This window comes from Scyliorhinus canicula, chromosome 2 (assembly GCF_902713615.1).
Source record: "Scyliorhinus canicula chromosome 2, sScyCan1.1, whole genome shotgun sequence".
Classification (NCBI taxonomy): domain Eukaryota; kingdom Metazoa; phylum Chordata; class Chondrichthyes; order Carcharhiniformes; family Scyliorhinidae; genus Scyliorhinus; species Scyliorhinus canicula.
The window spans coordinates 19,083,780-19,099,224 of NC_052147.1; the positions used below are offsets into that span (position 1 = coordinate 19,083,780).

The 15,445-nt window shown below is 51.0% G+C and overlaps 1 protein-coding gene across 1 annotated transcript in view; it reads left to right on the forward strand.

The window, feature by feature from the left end:
• The window catches only part of LOC119951341 (cation channel sperm-associated protein subunit beta-like), a 200,709-nt gene that overhangs the window by 24,616 nt on the left and 160,648 nt on the right, over positions 1-15,445 (forward strand). The window contains exon 4 of the mRNA XM_038774468.1: positions 5,227-5,378. Within this exon, the coding sequence (XP_038630396.1) occupies positions 5,227-5,378 (152 nt within the window). The remainder of the gene's footprint in view (positions 1-5,226; positions 5,379-15,445) is intronic.

A 15,445-nucleotide genomic window follows, 5' to 3' on the forward strand; every position in this document is an offset into this window, starting at 1 on the left:
CACTGGCTAGCTCACGAACTCTGACTGTCTCAGAGACTGGGTCCCGAGAGAGTGGGAAATCCGGTGCCCTCTGGCTTTATAGTGGTTGTGTCCTGTCTGGTGATTGGCTGCTCTGTTCTGCGTGCTTTCTGGTCATCATGTGTGTCAATCACTGCCTGTCTGCACTCCATTATATACATAGATGTATATTATGACATCTCCCCCCCTTTTATTTTTACACTGTTTGTGTTCAGATAACAAATATTAAGGTGCGTGTGCGTGTGGATGTGTATATGTGTGTGACTATATACAGAATGTGCTAAAATGAACTTATATACATAGTAAGGTGGTGCTAGTGCAGATATAGGGCAGATGAAATGGTAACAAAATTGATGAGGTAACAAAATTGTGCAAACGTTCAGTCTTTAAGTTTAGTCTTTGTGGCGGGCGACAAATTCTGGTTTACCGCCTCAAGGGTGGATCAGGGGCCGCCTGCACTGGGATAGGCGGGACTGCGCCAATGTGGTGGTCGCAGAGGTCGGGAGGATTGCTGGTAGATCGGTGGCCTCGTTGTAGGGCACGTCCGGAGGAGGCGTGTGAGGCGGGGCATCACGGTTGGGTGGCGGGCGTGGAACTCTGCACAGCGCCCGTCTGTTGCGTCGTAGGAAGGAGCCATCAGCCATGCGGACGAGGAACGATCTCGGGGGCACTTGCTTGATCACCACAGCTGTGGCGGACCAGCCACCATCAGGCAACTGTACACGAACACGATCAGTTGGGATCAGCTCGGGGAGATCCGTGGCATGAGCGCCGTATGCTAATTTCTGTTGGGTCCGAGAATGCTGCATCTTTTGTCTGACCGTGAGATGGTCAAGGTCTGGAACATGGATGGCTGGAACCGTGGTTCGCAGAGTGCGATTCATGAGCATCTGCACCGGAGACAACCCAGTGGACAGCGGGATTGCTCTGTATGCCAGCAGCGCCAGGTTGAAGTCGGAGTCTGAGTCTGCAGCCCTGCATAGTAATCTCTTGACGATATGGACCCCTTTTTCGGCCTTCCCATTTGACTGCGGGTGGCGGGGGCTGGAGGTGACGTGATGAAACTTGTATAGCCGCGCAAACTCAGATCACTCCTGGCTGTAAAAACAGGGACCGTTGTCACTCATCACCGTGAGCAGTATCCCATACCTGGCAAATGTTTCTTTGCATGCTTTAATCGCCGCCTTCGACGTGCGGTCGGACAGTTTCACCACTTCGGGGTAATTGGAGAAGTAGTCGACCAGGAAGACATAGTCATGCCCCTTGGCGTGGAAAAGGTCGTACACCAACTTTGGACCATGGGGAGGTCACTATCTCATGTTGCTGCAGAGTTTCTTTGGATTGAGCTGGCAGACATTTCTGACATGTAGGACAGTTGAGGACCGTGTTGGCAACGTCCTGGCTGATGCCCGGCCAATAGGCTGCCTCCCGAGCTCTGCGTCGACATTTCTCGACCCCCAGGTGACCCTTATGGAGTTGGCCGAGCACCATAGCTCACATGCTCTGCGGAATCATGATTCCATCGAGTTTCATGAGGATGCCATCCACCACCGTCAGGTCGTCCTTGACGTTGTAAAACTGGGGACACTGTCCCTTCTGCCAGCCATTCATGAGGTACTGGATCACACACTGGAGCAGAGGATCCTTGGCCGTTTCCTCACGAGTTTGAATGACCCTCTCATCAGAGGCCGGAAGGTTGGAGGCACACAATTGCACCTGCGCGTCGATTTGGCATACAAAGTCAGTTTGCTCACACGTTGTGGTGATAGACCTGGAAAGGGCATCTGCAACAATGAGTTCTTTGTCTGGCGTGTAGACAAGTTCAAAGTCGTAGCGGCGTAGCTTGAGAAGGATTTGTTGTAACCGGGGTGTCATTTAAGTCCTTCTGGATTATGTGGACTGACGGCCTGTGGTTCGTCTCAACTGTGAATTTTGGGAGGCCATACACATAGTTGTGAAACTTGTCGATTCCCGTTAGGAGGCCCAGGCATCCTTCTCAATCTGAGCGTACCGTTGCTCAGTGGGCGTCATGGCTCTGGAGGCATACGCAATTGGGGCCCAGGAGGAGGAGTCATCCCGTTGGAGGAGCACTGCCCCAATACCGTACTGGCTCGCGTCAGTGGATATTTTGGTCTCCTTGGTAGGGTCGAAGAACGCCAGAACCGGGGCTGTGGTGAGTTTTGCCCTCAGCTCACGCCATTCTTTCTCATGAGGGGCAGCCGCTAGAATTCCGTCGACTTTCTGACGAGATGGTGGAGGGCTGTGGTGTGGGACACCATGTTGGGAATGAACTTCCCGAGGAAGTTGACCATCCCTAGAAAGCGGAGGACCGCCTTCTTGTCCTCTGGGGTCTTCATGGCGTTGATCGCCGAAACCTTGTCAGCACCTGGCCGCACGCCTTGCTGCGAGATGTGGTCACCAAGGAATTTGATTTCTGATTGACCGAACGAGCACTTGGCCCTGTTGAGTTGGAGGCCATGCTCGTAGTTTCTGTGGAATACCTGCTTCAGGCGATCGATGTGTTCTTGAGGAGTTGTGGACCAGATTATGACATCGTCAACATACACGCGCACTCCCTTGATACCCTCCATCATCAGTTCCATGATGCGGTGAAATACCTCTGAGGCAGCGATGATGCCAAAAGGCATCCGGTTGTAGCAGTAGCGACCGAACGGGGTATTGAATGTGCACAGCTTGCGACTGGATGCATCCAGCTGTATTTGCAAGAACCCCTTGGAGGCGCCCAGCTTCGTAAAGAATTTGGCATGAGCCATCTCGCTGGTCAACTCTTCTCGTTTTGGTATCGGGTAATGTTCCCTCCTGATGTTGCGGTTTAGATCCTTGGGTTCGACGCAGATTCAAAGCTCCCCTGACGGCTTCTTGACGCAGACCATGGAGCTGACCCAGTCCGTGGATTCTGTGACCTTTGATATGATGCCCTGGTCCTGGAGGTCCTGCAGCTGCTGCTTGAAGCGGTCCTTGAGTGGTGCTGGCACCCGACGTGGCGCGTGAACCGCAGGGGTGGCGTTCGGTTTCAGCAGGATTTTGTATCGGTATGGGAGTGCGCCCAGTACGTCGAACACTCTGTGGTATTGCGTGATGATGTCATCAATTTCAGCCTGGAAGTTTTCATCAGGTGAGGCCGTCGCCTGTGAGGATGACATGGTGTGAACTCGCTGAACCAGGTTCAGGAGTTTGCAGGCCCGAGCACTGAGCAGGGATGCTCTGTCAGGTCCTACGATCTCAAATCACAGTGTTGCTTTAAATGACATATTGGAAACTCCGAGTTGGCATGAGTCACTGGCAACTATGGCATTGCCATTGTAGTCAAGAAGCTGGCAGGCCGGTGGAGGAATGCTAGGTCTGACGCAGATGGTGTTGAGATCGGATTTCGAGACGAGGTACGCCAATGCGCCGGTGTTCAGTTTGAACCGGATGCGAGCCTTGTTGACTGTGAGGACAGTACACCACTTGTCGTCGGGATCCACGCTGAGGATCGGGAGGTGCTTCACTATCTTGGAGAAAGGCAGCGCATGCTTCGTAATGATGCCCACCCGGTATGGGGATTTGAGGCACTCAGCATCAGGATCTGTTAGGCTGTCGGGGTCGGAGTCTGGCATGGCCTGCTGTATTGAACGGATGCTTCTGCACCATGGCTGGGATCGCTGGATGCTGGGCAGTGGAGCAGATCTGCAAAGGGTTGCGTAGTGGCCAAGCTTGCCACACTGTAGACACCGTCGTGATTTTTCCGGACATTGCCGCTTTAAATGGGTGGAGCCACAATTCGGACATGTCATGACGCCAACGTCAGCGCGTTCCGTGCGCCAACGCGCATGCGCAGAGCGGTCGAACGACGTACGCACCTGCGCAGGCTGGTCGTCGGTCTCGCCGTCCCCTCAGTCGTGGCGCACATACGCAGGGGCCCGGGAAAAGCGTGCGAAATAGCCACTCTCGCCGATACTTAGGGCCTGCATTTGTGCGATAGCCTGCACCCGTTCCGCCTTGTGGGAGGTGAGCTTTGCCGTTACTGCCAACCTGATGTGGGTGTACCGATTGTTAGCATGTCCATGGAGAACGCACGTTTCGATGGCGATGGTGAGAGTGAGCTGCTTGACTTTCAGGAGCTGCTGGCGAAGGGAATCGGAGTGGACCCCGAAAACAATCTGATCCCGGATCATGGAATCAGTTGTCGGGTCATAGTTACATGACTGCGCGAGGATGCGGAGATGGGTCAAAAAGGATTGAAAAGGTTCATCCTTACCCTGAAGCCTCTGCTGGAAAATATACCTTTCAAAGCTCTCATTTACCTCAATGTCGCAGTGGCTGTTGAACTTCAGCAGGACTGTTTTAAATTTTGTCTTGTCTTCACCTTCAGCGAATGTAAGGGAGTTCTAGATATGGATTGCATGGTACGCGGCTGTGGCGAGGATTAGTGCAATCTTCCTGGCGTCCGTTGCAGCCTCGAGGTCGGTGGCTTCGAGATAGAGTTGGAACTTTTGTTTGAAGATCTTTCAATTTGCACCGAGGTTTGCGGCGATGCGGAGCTGCGGAGGAGGGCGGACGTTCTCCATGTCACCGGATGGCTGTTTGCTGGTCAACGCTGATTGACTCAAGGTAGGTCTGTCAATTTTCAGCATCACTACCTGGTACCATGATGTGTTGGGCAGGCTGGGTCGATGTAGACTGCACTTGATGCAATGTCGCGAGAGACAGACTTCCAACACTTGATGAGATGCAACACAATTTTTTTTAACATCTAAACTATTATACATGTTCAACTGTGGGTTGACACTATGCTGACTTGACTGGAGACCTGATACTAGACCAGACTTACTGACTACCACATGGTGTTTGCACTGGCTAGCTCACAAACTCTGACTGTCTCAGAGGCTGGGTCCCGAGAGAGCGGGAAAACTGGCTGCTCTGTTCTGTGTGCTTACTGGTCATCCTGTGTGTCAATCACTGCTTGTCTGCACTCCATTATACATATAGATGTATATTATGACAATGGGAAAGCAAATTATTTTAATATAGTATGGGAACAGGAAAGATCATTGAATGACAATTTAATTTCATAACATTGAAAATCTTACAGAAGATTTCCCATGTAACTTTCCTGCAGAATGTATTTGTTCTCACTGATATATAGCCTAGCAATCTCTTATGTAACATCGGCATTTTTCAGTTTATTCTTGTTTTTCACTAAAGGTCTTTCCAGATATGCCTTGCTTTCCATTCCTAGAGGAACAATGTCGACTTTGTACTGTGATCATTTGGGAATTTTAACGAATATAAAAGTAAATGGAAAAAGTGTAACTAGGCTGAAGGGGGAAATTATTGACCTTCAAACATTGATACAAGTAAGTTTCACTTCCATTGTGAGTACCTTTATTTTCATAAATTTAAAAGTCATTGTCACAAAAGTAGGACCATTAGATTTTAATTTTATTAAGTTTCAACGGGCAGCACGGTGGCACAGTGGGTTAGCCCTGCTGCCTCATGGCACCGAGGTCCCAGGTTCGATCCCGGCTCTGGGTCACTGTCCGTGTGGAGTTTGCACATTCTCCCCGTGTCTGCGTGGGTTTCACCCCCACAACCCAAAGATGTGCAGGGTAGGTCAATTGGCCACATTAAATTGCCCCTTAATTGGAGAAAATGAATTGGGTATTCTAAATTTATATTTTAAAAAAGTTTCAACTAGTTAGTGTTCAAATAAACATTGCTGTTTCTTCTCTGGAATTGGAAGGTTGAGACAGCCATGGGCCAGTAATGCATTCCAGATGTTAAGGGTGCTTGCAGGCCAACAAGCCGGTAATGCGAGATCAGCTCATTCCCAAATTTTGACATTGTTCCTGATGCATTACATATGATGCTACAGGGAAATGCTGAGGTTTTGGGAGTTAGATTTCTGACACTGGTAGCCTTCTGTGGTGGAGGCCTTGGGTTGAAGATATCGACCATGGATCAAGATTTACAACGGCTAAGGCACCCAATGTGGGCGGTGGCCGAGGCACAGGACAGGGCAGCCATGTCACAGGCAGCCAAGTACCAGGGCCACATGGACATTGCAGCGGCGCTCCAGAGCATGGCCCAGTCACAACGGATCATGCCTGCGGGCATCGAGGGCTTTGGTCTGGCACTGAGTGACATGGCACAGCCACAGAGGGACATGGCATAGCCCCAGAGACACATAAAACAGTCCCAGAGGGACGTGGCACAGTTCCCGTGCTCCATGGCCGCAAGCATGATCTTGGGAGAGATGGGATCGGGCTTCCAGGACTGGCAGCGGCAGGTGGCAGGGGACTCCCCGGGGAAAAGTCAGGCCGTGCCCCCATCCCAAGGAGTAGCCCAAGGGCCATCGGTCACCCTGAGGGAGGAGGAGTTGATGCAGCCCATGCTAGTGTCAAGGTGCTGGAATACCGCAGAGCCTCTGAATCCCCCCACCTACCCCTGGTGCATCCAATAGGCAATGGGCAGAACAGGGTGGCACCATGCCACCCTGACACCTGGAAGACTGCCGGGTCCATCCAGGCCTGGTCACTCCAGAGGATGGCCGCCAAAAGAGACCCAGGTCATAGGGTGAGATACACAGCAGGCCGCCTCCACTTCTAGAAGGAATGTTAGGGCATGTAAGGTTAGAACGTTAGACACCTTTAATGTGGCATGGGTGAAGCACAATAGTTAGCGATAGGGGCGAGGGCACAATACTTGTATATATCACAATAAACACTTGTTCACTGACGTTCCAAACTGCCTCAGCCCTCTGTCTGAAGGTTGTGAGGGATGGGCTGGGCCAAGAGCAGAGGGTGTGCTGGGTGGGAGGCTGGTGGTGTGGGATGCGGGTATTGCAGTGAATGCTGAATTTGGGTGCATTTGAGTGCCATAGTTAGAGTTTGGTGACTGAGGGATATTAAGGGTTTATTTTTTTAATTTAAAGTCGAGTCTTTCTTTTGTTTAGTTAATTAACTTAAAAGTTGCTGTTTGGTTGAGAAGAAGGTGAATTTTCAATCAGCTTTAAACAAAGCTTGTAGCTACTTTGCAGCTGGAGCTTGTAAATTAGCTAATTAGATTACGCCAGTATTCAGAGGCTAGAGTCACAGTACACATTTGAGCTAGCTACAGTGCAGACTTTGTTTGCACTGAGTGCTGAATTTGGGTGCATTTGAGTGCTATAGTGAGACTTTAGTGACTGAGGAAGTGATGAATTTGGGTGCATTTGAGTGCTATAGTGAGAGTTTGGTGACTGAGGGAGTGCTGAATTTGGGTGCATTTGAGTGCTATAGTGAGAGTTTGGTGACTGAGGGAGTTAGGTGAGGAGGGAGTAAGGTGCTCCTTTCATTTATTTTCTACATTTCCTCAAAGAGCGTGTAGGGAGCCGGGAGTTTACAGAGAGTACAGCTGACGGGGAGCAGAGTCGGAGGGCAGAGTTCCAGTTACTCCACAGTGCAGCTATATTCTGTAAGGTAAGAGGGGATGGAGGCTAGGGCAGTTGCATGCTCCTCCTGTAGGATGTGGGTGATGAGGGATACCACCGGTGTCCCTGCTGACTATACCTGCGGGAAGTACACCCAACTCCAGCTCCTAAGAGACCGTGTTAGGGAACTGGAGCTGGATGAACTTCGGATCATCCGGGAGGCAGAGGGGGTAATAGAGAAGAGTTACAGGAAGGTAGCCACACCAAAGGTACAGGACAAGAATAGCTGGGTTACAGTCAGGGGAAAGAAAACGAACGGGCAGACAGTGCAGAGATCACTCGTGGCCGTTCCCCTTCAAAACAAGTATACCGTTTTGGATGCTATTGGGTGGGATGACCTACCGGGGGATGACCCTAGCGGCCAGGTCTCTGGCACTGAGTCTGGCTCTGGGGCTCAGAAGGGAAGGGGGGAGAATAGAAAAGCAATAGTGATTGGAGACTCAATGGTTAGGGGAATAGATAGGAGATTCCATGGTCGCGTGCGAGACACACGTAAGGTATGTTGCCTCCTGGGTGCCAGAGCCAGGGATGTCTCGGATCGTGTCTTCAGGATCCTGAAGGGGGATGGTGAGCAGCCAGAAGTTGTAGTACATTGGTACCAAAAATGTAGGTTTAGCACTGGGCTAAATCGCTGGCTTTGAAAGCAGACCAAGGCAAGCCAGCAGCACGGTTCAATTCCCGTACCAGCCTCCCCGAACAGGCGCCGGAATGTGGTGACTAGGGGCTTTTCACAGTAACTTCATTGAAGCCTACTCGTGACAATGATGCAGAAATGCCGTATGGTCTCCCTGGTCAGCCAAAGTCTTCGACGACATGCTCGATCTTGCAGGTCCTCATATGACAGGCTCTGCCGATACACGCGAGGCCTGATGTGATGCATCCTTCCTCCCTCCTCCTTGGCCTGTTGGGAAGCTGGCTCTCCATCATCAGCGGCTGTCTCCTGCTCCTCTGGGGTAGATTCCTGTTCTGCTTATGCAACCTGGGGCTGCGGCTAGGCTGGTGCCAACCACTCCGAAAACCATTTTGTGCAGGGGGTGAAGTGCAGACATGTGAACATGGTGAATACTCCTGTACGCAACAAGTCCAACGGGCTACACAGTATCCCTAGCCTACATTGCAGCCCCTGCCTGCACATGTCACCCCGCCCCCTTCCATTCCCACCCCCACCCCTGGTTGATTCCCCCAACACTTTGCTCTCCGCAACGCACCCCTGGCCCATTAGTGCCTAGCACCAGGGTTCCTCTAACCCCGCTACCCATCTCTGCCAACAGTAACCATGTCAACGATATGCTCTTCGGCCCCTCTCCTGCCCCCTTTTGTGGGGTTTACTGAGAGAGTGCTCCTCGGGTGGGCCCAGTGATAATCTGCCAGCAGGGTGGTGCCAGGTTGTGGGGTGGGTGGGTGCAGAGTGCTACTGACCGACACAATGCTTGGTGGCATGCGTGCGGGCAGGGCCCACGGGTGGTGTTCAGCTTGGGGCGGGCACTTATTGGGACGGTAACCATGGTGTGCTGTGGGTCCTATGTGCAGCGTACCAGTTGTGCCTACTTGCCTCTGGGCAGTATGGATGGGGTAGGACACGGTGGACAGGCAGAGCTTATACATCTGCTGGAGCTGTGGGGTGGGCTTGCTGATGATATCACTAGTGGGACATCTGCGACACGAGGGGCAATGTACCAGTGTAGGTGCTGACCGGCACAGATGCAAGCGTCCGCCATTTCAGGTGTGTTTCATGGCACCCCTGCAGTGGGGTAACGCCTCGGATGGGTGAACTGGGGTGTGCCACCACCTGGTGTGTCTTGGGCTGCGCTGAGCCACGCTCATCCTGTGGATGGGTCGGCTTGGGTCTGTGGGCTCCTAGGAGGGTGGCCTGGGGGATGTTGGGGCACCCATACGGCCGGTGGTGCTCCACACATCTATGGGTCACAGTGGGCAGTCAGTGGGGTACACAGCCAGATGGCTGCCTTGCCGGCTGTGGCAATGGCGGTCCATGACTGGACACCCCAGAGCCGGGGCGACACCACGCGCCATGGCTCATCCCCTGGTCAACCCCCCACTACTCCCCCCAGCACTGGCAGACCCCCCCCCCCCCCCCGCCAGCCAGCCCACTTTTGCACCTTTGGAAACTTGGTTTACATCCTCTCTCACCCTCATTGGTCACAGCCAATTTCCTGATTCCTGATTTTAAATACCACAAGTGAACCGCGCCACTGTCACGTCCCACTGGCGGAAGCAGAGCATTGCGGGAGGCCGGAGACTACCGGGTTGTGCCCATTAACGAAATGCTAACGTCCGTTACTGTACAATTTGCATACCTATGCTAGCGTATTGCATGGACCACATTCACGCTGCTATCGAGGCGCCGGAGTATAGCGTTCGTTGTGCGCCCGGCACAACCTCGATTTTCGGCTGATGTGCAATTCTCCGCCTGATTGCGATTCGCGTTTCCAGAGCGCTGGACGGAGAATCCCACTCCTTAACTTTTTTTATTGGTTAGATACGTGGAGGGTGGCTACTGAACAGAGTCACAGGTGGCAGCTGATAAACGTTTAACAAAAGAATAAAACATTTATTAAACAAGAAAATAGGAACTATTTTACAAAAGTCCAACACCCCTATACCTTGACAGATATATGCAGATTCCTAAGGCGAACCCAAAATCCATCTCTTACTTTAATGTTCACAGTTAGAACATAGTCCATGCAAAACATAGTCCATGATACCAGATTCCGAAGCCAAGTGATAGATGCCACCCAAACAGCTTCTACAGTTTTCTCATCAATCGCCCCCCCGACGCTTGCCACACTGGGAGCTAACTGGTCTCATTGGAACTCTGTCTTCCATATGAGGGTGTCCAACCTTCGCTCTCGAGCAACATGCCTTGGAATTTTTCCCCAAATTATGCTTTCTCCTGGATAACTTCTTCAAGGATCCACCTCCAGGGTTTGAACCTCTCCTTCCATTGTTCCTCTGCCCTGGATTACCTTGTGCATTCAGGGTTCATCTTCCTGCAATCTCTCAGATAACCAGCTCTGCCATCAAAACACCACTGTTTCACAGGTCCATTTTACTTTAAGTGTACTTCCTACAGCTTTCCCTTTTTATACCTGGAGCCTTTCACTGTTCATTCTTAACGTCACTTTCCATACTCCTGTGCTTTTCCTTTGACAGAAGGTCTTAGAACTTAATTTGGAACCTTTCTGTACTTTAGTTTGCGACTTGTTTTCTGTCCCCTTGCATTATTCTGCCTGTTCTGGCGGTTTCTGTATAATCCTACTTCCAACTGAACTCACCTTCTTTCAACTGAACTAACTGCTTTTTCTGTCTCTGTGGGCCCCTCTGTTACCAGGCAGCAGCCCAGTTTTTTGTACTATACCCCAGGCTTTTGCAGCATGCCATGGCAAACATCAGTGCCTTCTGGAAGAAGACTTCCTTCTGAGAGGAACAGGTAGCCATGAGTTGCCAGTGGCCATTAAGATTGCCATTAATATGAATTTCTTCTGTAGAAATTGCCAGGAATTTACAATCAATTGATTGTAAGTGTCACACCCAGGTCATCAATGCCTTGTTTTACACAACTGCCAATTATGTGAACTTTGAGATGGATAGGGCCATTCTTAAATGGTGGGTTGGGATAGCGAGGTTGGGGCAGTGGGGTTTTCTTTGTTTGGGATGGGAGAATGGGGGGGGGGGGGGGGGGGGGGGGGGGGGGGGGGTTGCTGACGATGAAGGTTTCTTTATGGAATCATTGGATGGAGGGGCGTGTTGACAGCCATCATGAGTGGGGCCGGAAAGTGAGCAAGGTAGAGACCTGGGGGAGTCCATTAGGATTTGGATGGGAGGGGGTGCAGGTGGTTTGGAACCCCCCAACCCCATGGAATGTGAGGGAAATAAATGGGGCGATTAAAAAAACTCGGGTGTTTGCCCATTAAAAAAGTTTAAAGGCAGACATGGGGCTGGAATCTCCGATTTTGAGGCTATGTCCAGAGGAAGTGTCTAGTTTTACGATGAAAATGTCGGCGCTGTCCCTGTGCCGATGCTCCATCCGGTTGCGCCGATGCTCCTGCCCACAGTCGCGCCACATAAAACTCCCAGTGTTCCCAATGTAAACTGCTGGAGATTTGCCGGGTTAGTGGCCGCGAATGCGCACGTCAATGACTAGCAGCGGTCGCGCCGTACAACATGACGTTGGCCGCGTGGGCACCTGGCCTGCCTGATAGTGCCCCCCGTACCCTTACTTGCCACCCTTGGGCCACCCCCCACCAGTCACCCCAGCCACCGCCAAAGCCCCCCCCCCCCCGGCCAGCGGAATGCCCCTCCCCCCGCGACTGTAGCAGCACTGGACACAATCCGCAGCTGCCACGAGATGTTAATGAATTCTCAGAGCACACCTGTCCCATGCCGTTGGCTTCCAGGCCCATCGGGGGCGGAGCATCGGGGGAGGGCCTTCAGGTGACATTGAATGGCGCGCGGCATACTCACCGATTTTGCTGTTTTGGAGGGGACGGAGCATCCGAAATCAGGCGCCGCCCTCAATTTTGACGTCAAAAGGGATTCTCCGCCCAATTGCATTTCGCTATTTCGGCATCGGCAGGTGGAGAATCCTGCCCATGGTATTTTGCAGGACACTCACTTGAGGGTTAAGGAGCAAACGAGGTTGATGAAAGGGTGAGTGGGACAAGTGTTCCATTCGGGATTGGGTACGAAGACGAGGGGAGCTGTGGCGCTTATTAATTACAGGGCGGCTTTTTCAGTGAGTAATATAGTCGGGGAAGATACGTAATAATAATAACCTTTTAGTGTCACAAGTATGAAGTTACTGTGAAAAGCCCCTAGTCACCACATTCCGGCGCCTGTTCGGGTAAGCTGGTACGGGAATTGGATCCATGCACCCAAGGAAAAATCTTCTTTCTTTTTACATGTACACTGAGTGTACTCCCCAATTGACTTTTTAAATTATGGATAAGGCACTGCTTCCAGGGGTAGAAGGATCGGAATACTCGGGATTGTCATATCCGATCGCATGCCACACTTTATGGATCTGTGCGTGGACAAGGGGGGCTCATAGTGACTGCCATGGAGGTTAGATGCGGCATTGTTGGCGGATAAGGGAACATGTGAGAGGATTGGAGCGGCTATAGGCGTGTCTGACAAATTCAATCAGAACAAATAGACCTCTCCCTCCAAGTTTTGGTTGTGTTGAAGGTAGTAATTGCGGGGGAGCTAATCTCGATTAAGGCACATAGGGAGAAGGGGGAGAGGATGAAAAGACAGAGGTTGGTGGAGGCCATTTTGGTCATGGTCCGGCAGTATCTTGCCACTCCAGAGGAGAAGTTGTTGAAGGAGAAGAGGAAGCTCCAGATGGAGTGAACTGTTGTCAACGGGGAAGACGGTCGGTCAATTTGCGTCGGCTATGGGGGACGTTTTATGAACATGGGAAGAAGGCCAGTAGGTTGCTGGCACAGCAGCTGAGGCTCAGGTGGCTTTGAGAGAAATTGGGCAAATAAAGGACCTTGGGGGCGGGGTGGTCTCTGATCAGGTAAGGTGAATGGGGTGTTTGAGGCCTTTTACGGGGGGCTGTACAAGTCAGAGCCCCTGGCGAGGGGGGGGGGGGGGGAAGGTAGGTTCTTAACGATCGACATCATTGCTAAATGCAGATGTGAAGTTACTGACTAAGATGTTGGCAACATGCTTGGAGGATTGTGCGCCAGGGGTGATAGCTGATAACCAGATGGAGTTTGTGAAGGGGTGACAATTGTCGACCAATATAAGGAGGTTACTCAATATGGCGATAATGCCCCCGAGGGGTCAGGTAACAGAGGCAATAATTTCCATGAACACGGAGAAGGCGTTTGATGGGGTTGAATGGGGCTGGCCTCGGATAGGGTCCAGAGGAGGTTCACAAGAGTGATCCCTGGAATGAAGGGCTTGTCATATAAGGAACGCTTGAGGACTCTGGGTCTGTACTTAATGGCGTTTAGAAGGATGAGGGGGAAGCTCATTGAAACTTACAGAATACTGAGAGGCCTAGATAGAGTGAATGTGTAGAGAATGTTTCCACTAGTAGGAGAAAATAGAACCCGAGGGCATAGCCTCAGGCTGAAGCAATGATCCTTTGAAGCAGAGATGAGGAGGAATTTCTTCAGCCAGAGGGTGGTGAATCTGTGGAACTCATTGCCGCAGAAGGCTGTCAAGGCCAAATCACTGAGTGTCTTTAAGACATAGATAGGTTTTTGATCAATAGGGGGATCAGGGGTTATGGGGAGAAGACAGGAGAATGGGAATGAGTAACATTTCATCCATGATTCAATGGCGGAACAGACTTGATGGGCCGAATGACCTAAATCTGCTCCTATGCCTTATGATCTTTTCACGGTATTGGGGCGGTTTAGGTTTGGGGAGGGTTCATTGTCTGGATTAGGTTGTTGTACAGCGCCCCCACGGCTAGTGTTTGCATGAACACAACATATTTGGGGTATTTCCGTTTGCACAGTGGTACAATGCAGGGATGTCCACTTTCCCCATTATTCTGTGCGCTTTCAATTGAGCCATTGACAATGGCGCTTAGGGCATCGATGGTGTGGAGGGGAATAGAGGGGGGGATATGAAACATCGAGTGTGCCGAGATGCAGATGACTTTTTGTTACTGATCTCCAGTATGAGTAGGAGTATGGAGACGCTGAGTAAATTTGGCTCTTTTTCAGGGTACAAACTAAATGTGGAAAAATGAGGAGGTCCCAGGGACAAGATAGGGCCCTGGCGAAGTTGCTGCTTTGGTTGGTCAGGATGGGTTTTCAGTACCTGGGAATATTGATAGGCTCTGTTGGACAAGTTGAATGTGGTCAACTTGGTAGAGGGGATGAAGGAGGATCTAAAGAGGTGGGATGTTCTCTCACTATCGTTGACAGGGCGGGTTCAAACCGTGAAAAAGACGATTCTTCCGAAGTTTTTATCTATTTTCCAGAATCTCCCGATTTTCCTGCCTACATATTTTTGGGAGGGTAAATAGGATAACTTTGGCCCTTGTATGGGCAGGTAAGGTGCCTCAGATCGGGAGAGTCTTTTTGCAGAGGGTGGCCAGGAGGGATTTGTGGAATGTCTAAAAGATGTTTTTTAGAGAAGCTTGTGACAGAGCCTCCTAGGGAACAGGCAATTCTGGAATTTGGTGATGTGTAATGAGGCAGACTTGAATAGGGAACTGAAGGTGAAGGAAATCTTAGGGAGCAGTGACCATAATGTAATAGACTTTACCCTACAGTTGAGAGGGAGAAGCTGCAATCAGATATAACGGCATTACAATTAAATACGAGTCACTACAAAGACAGGAGGTAGGAGCTGGCCACAGTTGATTGGAAAAGGAGCCTAGCAGGGAAGACAGTGGAACAGCAATGGCAGAAGCTTTGACGGAGGTGCTACAGAAATTCATCCCAAGGGGCAGCACGGTGGCGCAGTGGGTTAGCCCTGCTGCCTCAAGGCGCCGAGTTTCCAGGTTTGATCCTGGCTCTGGGTCACTGTCCATGTGGAGTTTGCACATTCTCCCTGTGTTTGCATGGGTTTCGCCTCACAACCCAAAAGATGTGCAGGCTAGGTGGATTGGTCACGCTAAATTGCCTCTTAATTCGAAAAAATGAATTTGGTACTCTAAATTTTTTTTAAAAAGAAATTCATCCCAAGGAGGAGGAAACATACTAAGGGGAGGACAGGTCATCATGGCTGGCGAGGGAAGTCAAGGACAGCATAAAAGCTAAAGAAAAAACATACAAAATGGCAAGGATTACATAGAACATAGAACAGTACAGCACAGAACAGGCCCTTCGGCCCTCAATGTTGTGCCGAGCCATGATCACCCTACTCAAACCCACGTATCCACCCTATACCCGTAACCCAACAACCCCCCCACCTTAACCTTACTTTTATTAGGACACTACGGGCAATTTAGCATGGCCAATCCAC